This window comes from Oryzias melastigma, linkage group LG9 (genome assembly GCF_002922805.2).
Source record: "Oryzias melastigma strain HK-1 linkage group LG9, ASM292280v2, whole genome shotgun sequence".
In the NCBI taxonomy this organism is placed as follows: Eukaryota; Metazoa; Chordata; class Actinopteri; order Beloniformes; family Adrianichthyidae; genus Oryzias; species Oryzias melastigma.
The window spans coordinates 6,934,585-6,950,410 of NC_050520.1; the positions used below are offsets into that span (position 1 = coordinate 6,934,585).

General features: G+C 38.9%; 3 protein-coding genes across 4 annotated transcripts; 2 read left to right on the forward strand and 1 right to left on the reverse strand.

Annotated features, from left to right (window-relative positions):
• Window position 1: 1 nt before the first annotated feature.
• Window positions 2-865, reverse strand: LOC112148089 (somatostatin receptor type 5). Its single transcript, XM_024274888.1, has one exon. It carries the CDS (start codon window positions 863-865, stop codon window positions 2-4), a length of 864 nt encoding a protein of 287 aa, XP_024130656.1.
• On the forward strand, window positions 836-10,031 carry LOC118599186. Of its 2 annotated transcripts, none has more exons than XM_036213736.1 (2): window positions 836-956; window positions 7,495-10,031. In XM_036213736.1, the coding sequence occupies exons 1-2, from the start codon at window positions 877-879 to the stop codon at window positions 8,312-8,314; spliced, it is 900 nt and encodes a 299-aa protein (XP_036069629.1). In that variant the 5' UTR covers window positions 836-876; the 3' UTR covers window positions 8,315-10,031. The 2 variants fall into 2 exon arrangements, with proteins under 2 accessions (XP_036069629.1, XP_036069630.1); XM_036213737.1 differs by having other exon boundaries at window positions 837-956; window positions 7,294-10,031.
• A 2,444-nt stretch (window positions 10,032-12,475) lies between these two features.
• LOC112147984 (sphingosine 1-phosphate receptor 4) lies at window positions 12,476-14,818 on the forward strand. Its single transcript, XM_024274721.2, has 2 exons — window positions 12,476-13,511; window positions 13,603-14,818. Exons 1-2 carry the CDS (start codon window positions 12,637-12,639, stop codon window positions 13,649-13,651), a joined length of 924 nt encoding a protein of 307 aa, XP_024130489.2. The 5' UTR covers window positions 12,476-12,636; the 3' UTR covers window positions 13,652-14,818.
• The last annotated feature ends 1,008 nt before the right edge of the window (window positions 14,819-15,826 follow it).

The following is a 15,826-nucleotide window of genomic DNA, read 5'->3' on the forward strand; positions in this document are numbered from 1 at the left end:
CTCATGACCCGCGCGCGCAGCAGAGCCCGCGCCACACTGTTCTCCACACGGCCCTGCGCAGCGCCGGGCTGCCCCACACGTACAGCGCCGGCGTGACCAGCGCGTTCATGCGCGCCATGATGGCGAAAAGGTTGGTGGCTTCGTTCCTGAACGTGAGGCCGTGGCTGCTCAGCTGTCGGACGATGATGTTGACAAACGACGGACACCACAGAGCCAGGAAACAGATGACCACGAAGACGATGATGCGCAGAGACTCCCTCTTGTTGTCCCGCTCTGCGCTCGGCGCCTCCCTGACCAGGTGATGGCGCGCGATCACGTACAGCTTCACCGTCATGATCAGCTTGATGAGGACTATCACCTGCAGGGTCATGACCCCGAACGCGTTGATCTGCGCGGCCTTCGAGATCGGCACCAAGTTCTGCACCGTGAGGATGGAGTAGGTGTAGATCCAGCAGAACGCGCAGATCAGAACCACCGCGGAGCGCGTGACGTAGCGGTGGTACAAGAACGGGTGACATACAGCAAAGTAACGGTCAATCTGAGCAAAGAGGAAAGTCAGCACGTTCACCCCCAGGAAGGAGGGCAGGATGTAGAAGGTCCCGTTCCTGGAGGGGTAGCCCTCCTTCACGTCGAACAGGCCGAGGTAGAAGACGGAGAGGCCCGTCAGGGTGTCGCTGATGCTGGTGTTCAGCATGAAGACGAAGCGGTTCTGGGCTCGCAGGGACGGTGTGGAGATGATCCCCAGAGCCACGGAACTGGCGAGAGTCGCTGCGCTCGTGCCGAAGAGGATGTGGAAGATGAAGATGACGAAGTCCTGCGGGCTGCTAAAGTCCACAGACAGAGGGATGGAGGCGTTCAGGAGCATCCTGGCGCTCCATGAAGGCCAGACTTTGGAGGCGCACGTGCAGCATTTATACCCTGATGCGTTCAATGGAACCTCCTATTGGCTGGAAGAAGTAAGTTGTTTTTTTTTTTTTGTTTAAAGGCCCATTCTGATATAAATTACGTTTTTAACTCCCACTTTTCTCATGATGGAGGATACATAAAGACAATTGTGGTCATAATTGCATTTTTGAGTTTTTCTTCATTCAAATCGTTTTGAATCCAGATGAGAAAATGCAGTTGGAAAAACCTTTTGTGACTTAGAAGCCATAAGCTCCCTGCTTCGCTCCATTAGTCTGTTGTTGGCTCAAAACTACACTACTTCTTGGGTTTGTAAGGGGCTGTAAGCTAGTGGGAGAGAGTACAAACAAATGGATGATGGGAAGGAGGGGGAGGCTTACTCCACACCAACCTGTGCCTCTCTGATTAATTTTTTAAAAATTCTAAATAGTAACTTAAGTTAAAAAAAAGTAGTAAAGTGAAAAAAAATGAACTCAGACTTTATCGTATCCATTCTCAAACAGTTGAATCACATCATGTTTCACTCTCCTGTCAATGATTCTACACATAATGTTCCAAAAATCTATAAAGCGGTAGTTTAACAAACATTTTGATAGATTTGTGATCACAGTGTACCACAAAAGAACTCACAATGAGGTCAATAAGCACTACAAAGATGTATATTCAAAGATTATAAGGTAGATTTTCTATTTCTTAACAAATTTAAGTATTTTAGGTGCCCCCTTATGGTAAAAATATAGTAATTTTAATTTTGGCTTCTTAGATGAGTGTATTTCTCCCAGATATGCATCACAAATTTAAAAATAAACTGTTTTTACCCATTATATTGTACTTTTTGCTACATTGAGATGATCCTATATGACACAGGAAGTCTTTTATTTTGAAAGGACGTCATAAGAACCTTTTGTTATAAGCTATTTTACATTTTAATTTTTTTAAATGTTTTCTTTATGCAAAAAATCATTTAAATTAATCAAAATAATAGCGATAACATTAGGTCAGTGAAAAATCAACACAAATGGCTCTTTAAGAGTGTAAGGTCGCAGATCTCCGCTCCACACCAACGGTTCTGCTCAAAACTCAAAGGAATATTTCTATTTTTTATGTCTCTTATTTATACTTTTATATCTGACATCTGTTTAAATTTAATGCCACAATTAAATATGCACAATGTATAAATCTATCTATCTATCTATCTATCTATCTATCTATCTATCTATCTATCTATCTATCTATCTATCTATCTATCTATCTATCTATCTATCTATCTAATAAATTCCTGTTTTAGCCACTAGAGGGAGCAAGATGCTGTTTTATTGCCATCAATCATCTTATCTTTCCAATTCTGTTTTATAATCAAACGGAAAGTTTTAGTTTAAATATAAAATATGGAGACGGTTTCTGCCTCTTGAACTGGAACAGAAAATCATTTCCACTGGAGAAAACTCCGATGGTGAAAAGTTCTGGCTGTTTTCCATTCTAATTTGGGAAATTCCAGGAACAAACTGTCATCCAACAGACTGAGAGAGTTCGGAAAATATGAAACCATGAAAAGATGTTTGGCTGAAGTGAAATTATTTTACATAGGATATTTAAATACGGAACTAATGAAACCAAGGTTAAATTAAAAACTGAGGATCTATTTTATCAGTGGCTGCAGCATGGGGTGTTTGGAACAGCCTGATGAAAAAGACATCAGTTTTGTCCAGGATTTATCTGCTTCTTTTTACTGGTAACCTTCCTATGTTTGAGCAAATTATACAACAATTTTAAATTTAAAAGTCCTATACTGGTCTAAAATGATTTTCTATTCCTGGTAAATGACTTGTAGTTATCTCGTCTTTTTCGACCTTGATTAAGGCCCAAAACACTTCACGGTCACAGCCCCATTCACTCGTTTGCACAGTGATGATTACCTGTAGATTACCTGGGAAAGCAACGATTCACTACAACTGTGATTCGGTTAAGACTGTGATTTGTGGGTCAAGGACAAGGTTCTTTTATCTAGTTCAATATATGATTTGTGGGGAAAAAAAGAATAGAAAATAATGTCAAATAAAACTTAAAATTCAGAAAAAGCTGTTTTTGATTTGCTAATAAGTAAATAACAACAAATGAAAAACTTTTCAGTTGGTTCATCCTGAGTCTGGTGTTATGTCATTCAACAAAATTAAATTTATTCAATTTGCAACAGAAACACATCCAAGCAAATGCAGTAGAAATGTAAACATTCACTTGATTCTGTTCAGTGAAAACTGTGGTAAAGCATACAGTTTGGTTTTTAACCGAAAATTTTGGCCACCGGGAGCAAAGTGGGGGTCAATGTCTTGCCTCACGGTGGGATGCGTATCCCAATATATCCCAAGACAATAACATATCTTTTTCTCTTTATAAGATTGAGCTGTTGATTTCCAACACTGTCCAAATTACACAACTACATGCTTGCTTATAAATAATTAGTTATGGTCTTGGCAGTATTTTAAATCGATAAAAGTATTGCCAAATAAAGTATTGCGATATTTCAATGAACTGATAAGATGCAGCTTATTGGGATAAGAACGTTAAAGCATCATTGTCCTTCATGATTAGCAAGGCTCATATGCAGGGATCCTGATTTAATCTTAAAATGGTTTTAAATAAATGGAATGAACCCAGTGGTAAATTTCTAACCTGTTAAAATCAAATATTATTGACATTTTAGCTCAATCTTTTTCCCCATCAGCAGGGAAAACATTACCATTAAGTTGCATTACCTGTTATAATGCTATTGCGAATGCTTTTTGCTGAAAGTAGTAGCTAAAGATGATGAAGCTTTTTGCTGAAAATGACGATGAAATTGACTTTAATTGCTGAAGGGATTTGCGGAAAAGGCAAAGCTGTGTGCAAAATGTTAAATTTGCCAGAAGACTGGAAATTTTGTTAAAGAATTATGAAAAAGAGTGTTGAAGTTGACCTAAATTTCTGAAAAAAATTTAGTAAAATTGCTTAAAAATCCCTGATACATGCCAATTTTGCAAAAATATTTTGTGTGTTGCTTAAATATGAGCTGAACTCCAAATTAGCCCAAAAAATCTTAGTAGATCTTAAATTAGCCAAAAAAAAAAGCCAGCTCGTTGCTTAAATACTACATAAACTCCCAGATAGCTTAAAATTCCTCAGAAAACCAAATTAGTCAAAAATGTTAGCCTGTTGCTAAAATACAAGCTAAACTCTCCATTAGATTATAAAAACCTCAGTAGATCACAAATTAGCTGAAGATGTTAGCATTTTACTAAAATATTAGCTAAATTCCAAATTAGCATAAAAAAACCCCAGAAGATGGCAAATTAAACAAAAAAGCTAGCTTGTTGCTTAAGTATTAGCTAAACTCCATTTTTTTTAAATTACTTTGAAAGATTAAAACATTGCCCATGAATATATTTAAAGGCTTGTTGCTAAGCTCTTTAAAATTTTTGAAATCTGAAGACTGTCATTCATTTCCTATCGGGCATATTTTGCTGTTTTATTCAATGAAGTGCTTCAGTGTAAGAAGTTATCTTTTGGAAGCTTTCCATGTTTTGAATACGTAGCGTTACAGCTGAAGGCCTCAGTCAAAACCACATTTTTAAAAATCTACCGCCCCCAAAGATACTCTGCATAATTTAACCATGAGTTTAGTGAACTTGTGTTGATTTTGACTGTATAATCATTGGTGGAGATTTTAACATCCATGTCGATGACTTTCCGAACAAAGGGACTAAGGACCTGAATAACAGGTTGACTCAACATGTAACAGAGCCCACACAGAACAGAGGACATATTCTCGATTTGATGATTTCCAACGGTCTGAACATCTCTAATGTTACTGTATGTGATTTAGGTCTGTCTGATCACTGCTGAGTTTTCTTTGAGAGCACAATTCCAGTATACAAATGTTTTGCAGGAGATCACAAAACTGCATATAACTGAAAATACTATTGAGATGTTCAACCAGATTTTCTCTCTAACACCTCCACTCTCCATGGATTCAATGAACTTGTCAATAGATTTAATGCCAATATGTTGAATATCATGGATAATATTGCTTCCAGTAAGGTGAAGGTGATCTCTGGTTTGAAAAAAATCTCCATGGAGAAATTCCATTCTGGTAAAGAACGGAAAAAGAGAATGTCGGAAATCTGAACGCAGATGGAGAAAATCTAAACTACAGGTAGATTATGACATCTATAAAGAGAAACTTCACTTGTATAATTTACAACTGAGTAATGAATGGAAGTCCTATTTCTCTGACATTATTACCAAAAACTCTCGGGCCTTATTTGCTTAAGTTGACAGGTTGACTAAATCCCCTAAGTCAGTGGCACCAAAACTTTACTCCACCAAAGCCTGTAATGACTGCCATTTTTTAGGGACAAATTCAAAAGCTTTAGAGAAACATTTTTTCCAACAAGTCCAGGATATGAACCTTATCCACTAGAAACCAGTATAAAACCCAAGACTCAGTTTCAACCCATAAACAGTAAAGAACTGCAGGACATTCTATGTCAACTGAACTCCTCCTCCTGCTGTCTGGATATTCTACCCACAAGCTTTTTTTTTTTAAAAAAATCAATGATCCTGGAATCAGTCCTGCTTCAGATTGGCCAACTTGTCTTTAATCTCTGTTTCTTTCCTCCAGAACCATTGAAAACAGCTGTAATCAAACCTCTCCTAAAAAAGGACAGTCCAGACAAAACACAAATGTGCAACTACAGACCGATATCAAAAGTGCCATTTTAAGTAAGATAATTGAAAAAGCTGTTTTCCATCAGTTAAATGAATTCCTAATGAAAACAATTGCTATGATGTCTTCCAGCCCGGCTTCAGACAGAACCACAGCACTGAAACGGCTCTGACCAAAGTGACTAATGACATACGTTTGAATACAGACAGTGGAAATATGTCAGTGCTAGTTTTACTGGATCTCAGTGCTGCGTTTGATACAGTTGACCAATACTACTCGGACGACTTGAAAACTAGGTTGGTCTCGCTGGACCAGTTCTAAACTGGTTTAAAACGTATATGGAAAACAGGAAATTCTTTGTGTCAATTGGTAACTTCACACCTGAGCCAACAGAAATTACATGTGGAGTTCCCCAAGGCTCCATCCTGGGGCCACTTCTATTTAACATCTACTTGCTCCCACTGGCCCAGGTTATGAAAAACAACAATGTTAGTTACCATAGCTATGCAGATGACACACGGATATATATTAGACTGACACCAGGAGACCGAGGCCCTATACAGGCTCTTGGTAAATGCATTGAGGACATTAATGACTGGATGTGTCACAACTTACTTCAATTAAACAAAAACAAAACTGAGGTTATTGTCTGGTTAATTTAAGCTTGTTTCAGTTTGTTTAGGTTATTTTAAAGTTAAGCATTTTTCATTCAGCGACATACTAGCTGTTTAGGCTAATTTGGCATTTAGGTAATATTTTAGCTAGCAATGAGCTTCATCATTTTCAGCTATTAGCTTCAGTGATTTCAGCTTTCAATTTCAGTATCTTCACAGCACTAGCATCTTCAACGGTAATGCTAGCATTATCACAGGTAATGTTATATATCTAGTTCATAATTATGTTAAAAAGTTACAGTTTTAAAGTTTAAATGTTTATAAATGTTTATCCTGTTCAGCCCGCGATCTAAGGTTTGTTTTGGTTTTGGCCCCTTGAGCTATTGAGTTTGACACTTCTGCTTTACATGAAATGTGCTATACAAATAAACTTGCCTTGCCTTTGTACTACAGTCAACAGGCCACAAGTCTTCTTGCTCTGCTCCATTCTGATGCACTTGTAGACACATAGATCCATGTACGTTTTTGTTTTCCTCGACTGAGCTGGTATCTGGCTCAGAACTGTACAGCTGGATAGCTCCAGTATTGTTCACTTTTTTTGTTGCACCGTTGCACCATGCTGTCAGCTAGCAGGAGAGAGTATAAACAAAAGGATGATGGGAAATGAGGAAAGGCTTACTCTGCACCAACAGTCTTGCTCACAACTCAGAAGTGAATTTTCTTGCTGCTCTGCAGAAACTATGTCCTAGAAAACAAGACAATCTTTTTCATTTGGCTTAAAAAAGCATAATAATAATTAAAAAATATTGAAACTTTAATACATTGAAATTAAGATTAATTATTGTGGTTCTTTTTAATTTTAACAATTTTCTGAATGTGGAAAGTTTTCACCATCACCTTATTGAAATGTGATATTGTGATCATTGTAAATGTATATTCATTTGTCTATCCATGGTTAGTTCTGTCAATGTTTTCTTGCAAATATTGACATTAAATCTGTAACTTAAGGGAACTCCTCTGCTCTCCTGTTTCTGCAGTCATTAGTTGTGTTTGTTGTTGTTTTCCTGACATCAGGAGCTGGTGGGGTGTCTGATGGGAATTGAAGAGACTCTGGTCCTCGTGCTCCTGCAGGAGTTTCCTTCATAAAGTCTGCTGATGGAGACCTCCTCCTCTGCTGTGCAGACACAGCTGCACTGCTGCCAGTCTCTGCTGCATGCGCTGCACACCCATGTCTAACAAAAGCCACGTTCTGTCTCTTGTGCTTCCCCTGACCAGCTTCGGCAATGTGTTGATTTTCCTGTTCAACATCTTCCTGGCTACGGCGATCACCTGCCTGAACGTGTCTGTGTTTGTGTCCATCCTCCTCAGCAGGGCGCTGCGCGGGGAGAACCGCTTCATGTACATGCTGAGCACCTGTCTCAGCGACACCTGCATAGGGGTTTCCTATTACTACGTCGGGGTGTTTGATGTGAATGAGAGTCCCAACTCCCCCACCAGAACATTTTACACCATCCCCACCTTCCAGGGCATCTCCTTCATGGCCATCCTGGCCGCTCAGGCTGACAGGTACCACGCTGTGGTCTCACCTTTCAAATACTCTCTGCGCATGACCCGAAACAGAACCCTGATGGTCATCTGCTCCTACTGGATCTACGCCTTCTTCATCGTCGCTCTGCATAACTTGCTTCCTTCTCAGAGTGCCAGACAGATCACTAATTTTGGTGGTTTGGCAGGGAACGTCCTGGCAGTCATCTTCATGATAGGTTTCAACATCAGACTGTTTATTATAGCCAAGAACCAGCTGGGGAAAGAGGCGCCCTCTGATGAGAGGGACAGCAAACGCTCCTCTGTGTACCTCATTCTGGTGGTGGCTGTGTTCTTCATAGGAACCTGGGTTCCTTTTTTCTGTGGGGTTGTTATTTGTTTATTACTTAACATCCAGTCCTGCTCCTTCAAGAACGAGGGCACGGATCCTTTTCGCATTTTACCCCGAGTGAACGCAGCTCTCACCCCCATCCTGTACATCAAAGGCTGCGCGGCGCTCAAAGCCTCGCTGTACTCCACTGTGTGCAGGGCCTGCTCTCAGAGGAGGTGATGCACAGACAACACCAAGACATACTTTTGATTCAGGCCTAATCTATTCCTCTAAAATAATATGCATTATTGTTTCATCCTCTCTAATAAACAACAAATCCCATCTTAATTTAGCTGTTTAATTAATCATTTTATGAGTGTTCATGAAGTAGACTTTCTTATTTTTGTTTAATTTAGTTACAAAGACTTGAAAAGTGTATCGAACTTTAGTGATGAAGGTTGTTTTATTCATTCACCAACTTGAGAACTGAAACTGTGTCGCACTATTCGCTTTAAGCTTATTTGATTTACATCATAATTTTGACAGGCTGCTGCTCTCTCCTCTAATGATTCTTTCTTCTAAAAAACCTCAAACCACTAAATGAAAGTGAAAATAACTTTAATTGCTTGAGCATCCACTTGTCTTAACTCGATATCCCTTTTGGGTCCCATGGTTGCTGGAGCCTATCCCAGCTACTGTTAAGAAAAGGCAAGGTAAACCCTGTATACGTCGCTAGGGCTACTTTTATGTTAAAAATGAGAAACAGAGCATTAGGAAATGTCATAATAACATGATCATTTAATTACATTATGATAAAAAATAATCAATAAAAGAAAATTGTGTTTGAAAGAATTATTAGTGTTGCTTGATTTGTTGAAAATAAGTGTATTTGCAGAGGTGTGCATGCACAAGTTATTTTATTGTAAATGCAGAAATTTGGATAAAATGTCTGAATATATATAATTCCTTTAACCATGTTTTTTGAGAAAGTATATTTTCATTTATTCGAAGTCTTTGCGAGTTTAAAGCACATTATCCTAGTTTGTACTAATGTTTCTAATGTTTTCTTTTACTTGTATTGTCAGTTTTTAATTGATAGAATTGTTAGACATCGTGTTGGATTTTTTTTTGTGTATGAGGGAAATTTGTTGCTCCAAAAAACAGGCAGAATAGTATAACTGATTGTAATTTTCGGATGCATCTTGAGTCTGTTTCCTCTTTGCTGCAAGTAAAACGCTAAAAGAAAGGTTTTTGATTTTGGAGTTTTACTTAATCCTTTTGTGCGTTGAGAAAAGTGGGAATGACTAACAGCAAGTCGGATTTCAAAAAAGTTTCCAGATATAACCGTCCGTTCTTGTAGCTCCAACTTTCTTTTATTCAGTTTTGCATCTCATCGTTTTTTTAGCATATTTTGTCAGGACTTTTACAAACAATCTTTTTCCTTTAACACCACCACGAAGCAGCTAAAAGTAAAAAAAAAAAACAACTTTTTTTTAGCCCTTTAACACCTGAGCTCCAGTGTTTACATTCTTTGATTTACTATAACTTTTCAACCAGTAAGCCGCTTTTCTCCTTCAAAATCTACTTGATCGTGTTACCAGTTGAAAGGTTACTGTACGATTCGATGGCAGGTTAATAGGAAAACATGTAGGACAATCACCTGGTTAAAACACATGGACATCTGGTTTGGAGAAAAAAAATGACAATAATAACTAATTTAATAAGTTAAACCAAAAAAAAAAACAGTCAATAAAAAGTACCATGATAATTATATTTAGAATCAGCAATGTTTCAAACATCTTTTACAACGTTTAATAGTTAAGTTACTGCAAACATTGACAACTATGTTTTCTTTTCTTATCTGTCATGTAATTTTATGTCAGAAACTGGACTTAAAAAGTAGGAGAATGGGCTTAATGGTAGAAAATTAAACATTTAATAAGAAAAAAAAAATAAAGACAAAATCCTATAGAATCAAAAAGGTAAGAAAGCAGATAACCTGAAACATTAACTCAATTAAGACAGCAACGGATGATTAACCTTTACCTGTGGAGACTGAAAATCATCACAAGTGCAGAATCCTCTCATGTTAAACAAAATGTATTTAGAAACAATTAAGAAGGATAATTAATCCAAGTAAAAATACAGCTGGAATTAAATTTGCACATGATTTTAATATGAATATTAGGATGTATTAATTTTTTATATTCTTTAAATATTATGAGTTGATTTTTATCAAATATTTTTCAGCCTCTTAAGAAGTATAAATAAATAAATATGTCATTATGATAATTTATATGACCTATATTTTATTTAGGAATTGTGTGTACTTATACTGTTCCAAGGCCACACATGAGAAAAAGAAAAGGTGTATAGCTTAGATGTAAGCTTTTACTTGCAAGATATGCCAGGTCCTTAATGTAACATAAAAGTTAACAGCAAATTATTGTCATTGAAATGACATTTTATTGGCAATACCAGTTAGTTTCTAGTTGGCTGCTAGAATTTAGAATCATGGGAAAGTATGGTTTCCTCTATTTCTATCTACTCCATTATTCTTTATCATTTATTTTTCATTTAGTTCTCCATGCCTCTGTTTGGTGCAGTGTGATTCATATGTTGTCTCTCTTTCCCACTACCCTCTGGGGGAGCGGGAAAGATTCCAGGTGACTCATCTGCAGAAGTGGGTACTTGAGTCATATGACTTGGACTCGAGTCATGAATTTGACGACCGTAGACTAGACTTGGACTTTCAAAGCTCTGACTCATGACTTGACTCGGACTTTAATATCCATAAATTGTGACTTGACTTGGACTTTCAAAGCTCTGATTAGTGACTTGATTCAGACTTTAATATCCATAACTCATGACTTGACTTGGATTTTCTAAGCTCTGATTCGTGACTTAGGACTTTAATATCCAAAACTTGTGACTCGGACTTTCAAAGTTCTGACACGTGACTTGACACAGACTTTAATATCCATAACTCGTGACTTGACTTGGATTTTCAAAGCTCTGATTTGTGACCTGACTCGGACTTCAATATCCAGATATCTTGACTTGACTTGGACTTTCAAAGCTCTGACTCATGACTTGAGTCCGACTTTAATATCCATAACTCGTGACTTGACTTTGACTTATCAAAGCTCTGACTCGTGACTTGACTCTGACTTGAATATCTATTACTCGTGACTTGACTCAGACTTCAGAGCTCTGACTCGGAAAGACTTGGTTTTCCCCCAAATCCAAGGATTAAAAAGTATATTGAAAAAGCCAGCACAGCGATTTCTCTGTTTGTTTATATCCGTTTGTGGTGTCGGCCCAACATCCAATCAAATTAGGACCACGTTGGATTGATACAAAAGTCCAACCAATCAAATTGCAAAAAAAACATGAAACTTGAAAGGACTTGACACATTAATACAAGGACTTGTGACTCAACCTAAGGCTTGTTTGTCTTGGGTTGTGACTTGAATTGGGACTTGACTGCTTTTGACTTGGGACTTGTCTGAGACTTGAGACTTGCAAAATAATGACTTGGTCCCACCTCTGGTCATCTATGCTCCCTAGCCGTGGACCTCGCCTCTGGCCCGACTCATCCCCCCACATGTCCAGCTCCACCTGGGTGAAGTCCATCCGCTAAACCTATAGTTGTAGAGTTAGATACACTAATTTAATAGTCCTGCTTCATCGCCTGTCGGTCCTGGGAGAGGATCCTTCCTTCATGTTGAACATCCCTTTTTCCTTTTTCCCCAGAATCTGTTTTTAGGAGTTTATCCTTATTGAGATGGAAGGTCTAAAGGCAGGGAGGCCCAGTTTAGTTTAGCAATCAGCTATTGTTTATATTTTATGTTTTTGGACAATTACCGGTGTGAAGGTAGACAGCTTCATCTGCCAGGACGGTCTGTGTTCAATCTTTGACGCTGTTCAATCTTTAAAAGCCTAGAAACACACAAACACTTTCTGTCTCACTGGTTCTTTTTTCGGCCCAAATTGCTATGTTGTTGCTATATTTATCTTTTTTTTTTTTTTACATTTAATGAATTTCTGGATTTCTGTTCTTAAATATGATTTTATTTTATTTTAAAACATGGCTGTTTCACTTTGTAGTGGCTCATTTTGGCTAAAAATCCATTCTTTTCAACAGCAGTAGAATTTTTATAATAATGTTTTATCCCATAAATTGAACACAAAAACAGTAAAAAAATAACCAAATATCAATCAAATATCTTACATTATTTTTTTCCAAGTATCCCAAACAATTAACCAAAAGTTGGCCCAATTTTTGTCACTATATACAAATATATTGTATATCCATGTGAGAATGTATGGATATATCTATAGATGTGTGCATGTGGACATAAATCTGCTCTCCTGTTTCTGCAGTCATTAGTTGTGTTTGTTGTTGTTTTCCTGACATCAGGAGCTGGTGGGGTGTCTGATGGGAATTGAAGAGACTCTGGTCCTCGTGCTCCTGCAGGAGTTTCCTTCATAAAGTCTGCTGATGGAGACCTCCTCCTCTGCTGTGCAGACACAGCTGCACTGCTGCCAGTATCTGCTGCATGCGCTGCACACCCATGTCTAACAAAAGCCATGTTCTGTCTCTTGTGCTTCCCCTGACCAGCTTCGGCAATGTGTTGATTTTCCTGTTCAACATCTTCCTGGCTACGGCGATCACCTGCCTGAACGTGTCTGTGTTTGTGTCCATCCTCCTCAGCAGGGCGCTGCGCGGGGAGAACCGCTTCATGTACATGCTGAGCACCTGTCTCAGTGACACCTGCACAGGTGCTTCCTATTACTACATCGGGGTGTTTGACGTGACTGACAGCTCTGACTCCCCCACCAGAACGTTTTACATCGCCCCCACCTTCCAGGGCATCTCCTTCATGGCTGTCCTGGCCGCTCAGGCTGACAGGTACCACGCTGTGGTCTCACCTTTCAAATACTCTCAGCGCATGACCCGAAACAGAACCCTGATGGTCATCTGCTCCTACTGGATCTACGCCTTCTTCATCGTCGCTCTGCATAACTTGCTTCCTACTATAAGTGCCAGACAGATCACTAGTTTTGGTGGTTTGGCAGGGAACATCCTGGCAATCATCATCATGATAGGTTTCAACATCAGACTGTTTATTATAGCCAAGTACCAGCTGGGGAAAGAGGCGCCCTCTGATGAGAGGGACAGCAAACGCTCCTCTGTGTACCTCATTCTGGTGGTGGCTGTGTTCTTCATAGGAACCTGGGTTCCTTTTTTCTGTTGGGGCATCATTTGTTTTTTCGCTAACACCCAGTGTCACAGCTTCAAGAACGACGGCACGGATCCGATCCGCATTCTACCTCGAGTGAACGCAGCTCTCACCCCCATTCTGTACATCAGAGGCTGCGCGGCGCTCAAAGCCTCGCTGTACTCCACTGTGTGCAGGGCCTGCTGCCAGAGGTGACGCACAGACACATTTCCTCATTTACTTTTGCATTGTTTAGCGTGTTTGTGTTGAGCTTTTCTTCCTTCTCCCCTTTTCTTTTAACAGAAGAGCTGGTAGGAGACCCGGCCCGTCCAAACACCCAGTTCTGCCTTAAGTCTGCAGGTGGAGGGAAATGTTGGAGATCAATTATTTGATTTTTAAAGGGTTAATTTGACAAAAGAAAATATAAGGGTACACTGAAATTAGTTGTTAAAGCAAATCTGAATAAAATAAATAATCATTTTGGTCAAATTTTGTGCAAGAATTGCTTAGTCTGGTGATTTATTTTTATTTATGTATTCATTTAGCACAAATCAAACATGCAACATATAACATAAAAAAATATAAAGGAGAACAAAGGATAAAATTTTACATGGGTTAATAGAAAAAAATGAATTTGCAGGGAGTGGAGGAAGTCAAAAGGTTTTTAAAAGGCCACCCCTGAAAAGAAGATAAAATAAAACAAATAAATAGAAATATTTATATGTAAAATGCAATATATATATTTGTAAAACAGTAAAGCAAAATATAATTTTTTTCACCTTTTTACATGAATGTGAATCTCAATAGACGGTTTAAAAATTAGATTATTCCATGTATTTAGCTAAAAGTCTGTTTTTTGTGTTGTTTTGTAAATAATAAGATGTTGTTATTCAGCAGGTCTGTATGTGCATTTCACAACTTTGGTCCATGAAATCTCATTGAGAATTGTTCAGGATTTCTTTTGTAGAGGGGCAGATGTAATTTGGAAGCTTGTCAGGTCGGATACTGGTGGATTTGATGGTTGAAGGCAAAGTAATCGTTGACTCGGGAGGGCCTGTTGTTGTTGTAGAGAGCATTAAATACAAATTTACAGGTCAATAATGTATTGAAATCATAAATGTTAAGAAGCTTCAGATTATTGAATATTGTTTTAAAGACTGCAATTGAGTTGATTTAGTTTTTAATTAAATGCTTGTATGATATTTTGTCGTTTTTTGTCTCGTGCGTTCATCAATGGACCACCTTTGACCCCAGAATAAAAATAAAGCTGGATCCTTAGATGCCTCCAAGGTGCAATTCACGCGGCAGCCACACGATGTCAGCAGAGCACTTAGTGGCCATCTCCATGCAGGTCTACGTGCAAAGCACAACAAACTCAAAAAATAGAAAATAATTTCTTCAAATGTTTTTTTATGAAATGCAAAATAAAATAAAAAAATTTCAAAAATGTCATGTTATTTCCAAACACTAGTAGATGAATGCATGAGGCTGAAACCTTTCCAGCTTTCCATTGGATGTGGAGGAGGACCAGGAGGGGGCTTCTGTAGTGGGGGGAGGAGTCTGCATGTCGCCACTCTTCCGCACATCTGGTGCCCACTTTTGGACACCCATCTTTCCCATTCTGACAGCTCCCCACCCTTAAAATAATTAGGCCAGCAGAATTAAAATTATAGTCTGTTATGTTGATTCACCCTGGAAGTCCTGGAACAGTTTGATGCATCTTAATTCACATGTAAAAAAAAAGTCAATTTTGTGGAAATAAAATATTGTGTTTAACTTTAGAGCATTGTTGGTTTGTTATTTTTAAAGGTTAATATATATATATTTTTAAATGGTGATAAAAAACCCACAAACTGATAGTAGCTTCATTCATTGCAGCTGAAAAGGGGGCCTAAGAACCCCTCCCCGCCTGGTTTTGTGGCGCTGCCACCGTGCAGGTAAACTCGCCAATGGCCCTGGTTTGAGAAAGTGGCCAAACCCTCCCACAGTGGGCTGTATTTTTCTGCTGCGCTCTGGGCTGGTTTCTATTCAAATGTGGGTCAGGGGTGAGGAAGCCTAACGTCATAAGCTTGCAACATGGCGTCCCGAAGGCTGTGAGATGAGCAGGAGGATGGTAAAGAACGCTTGAGCCCGATCCTACCCATGTAAACAGGTAATTTAAACGCCTAATTCTCTTTGTTGCTGTTTGTGACTTGACGCCTGCCCGCGCGGGCATTGTGTCTGTTCGGATCGGATCCGTTTTACGCATCTGCTGCAAGGATTTTCGGCGTTACCGTGGTATCTTTTTTTTTTTTTTCTACGGCGTGCCAACAAAAAAGGGGGCTCTGCTGGTGCCTATTGTGCCTCCACCCGCCTGCTTGGCAAACCAGGACATCCTTGAGATTTCCTCGCAGTTAGAGGTTCATGAAAAGCCGATGTGTTTTTGCAAATAAGCGTGGAGCTTATTTTGGCGTCGCAAGCGGAGCGGAGATGCCCCACAGGACGAGCGTGTGCCAGATAATTACCAGGCTGGCAACAGAAAAATCGC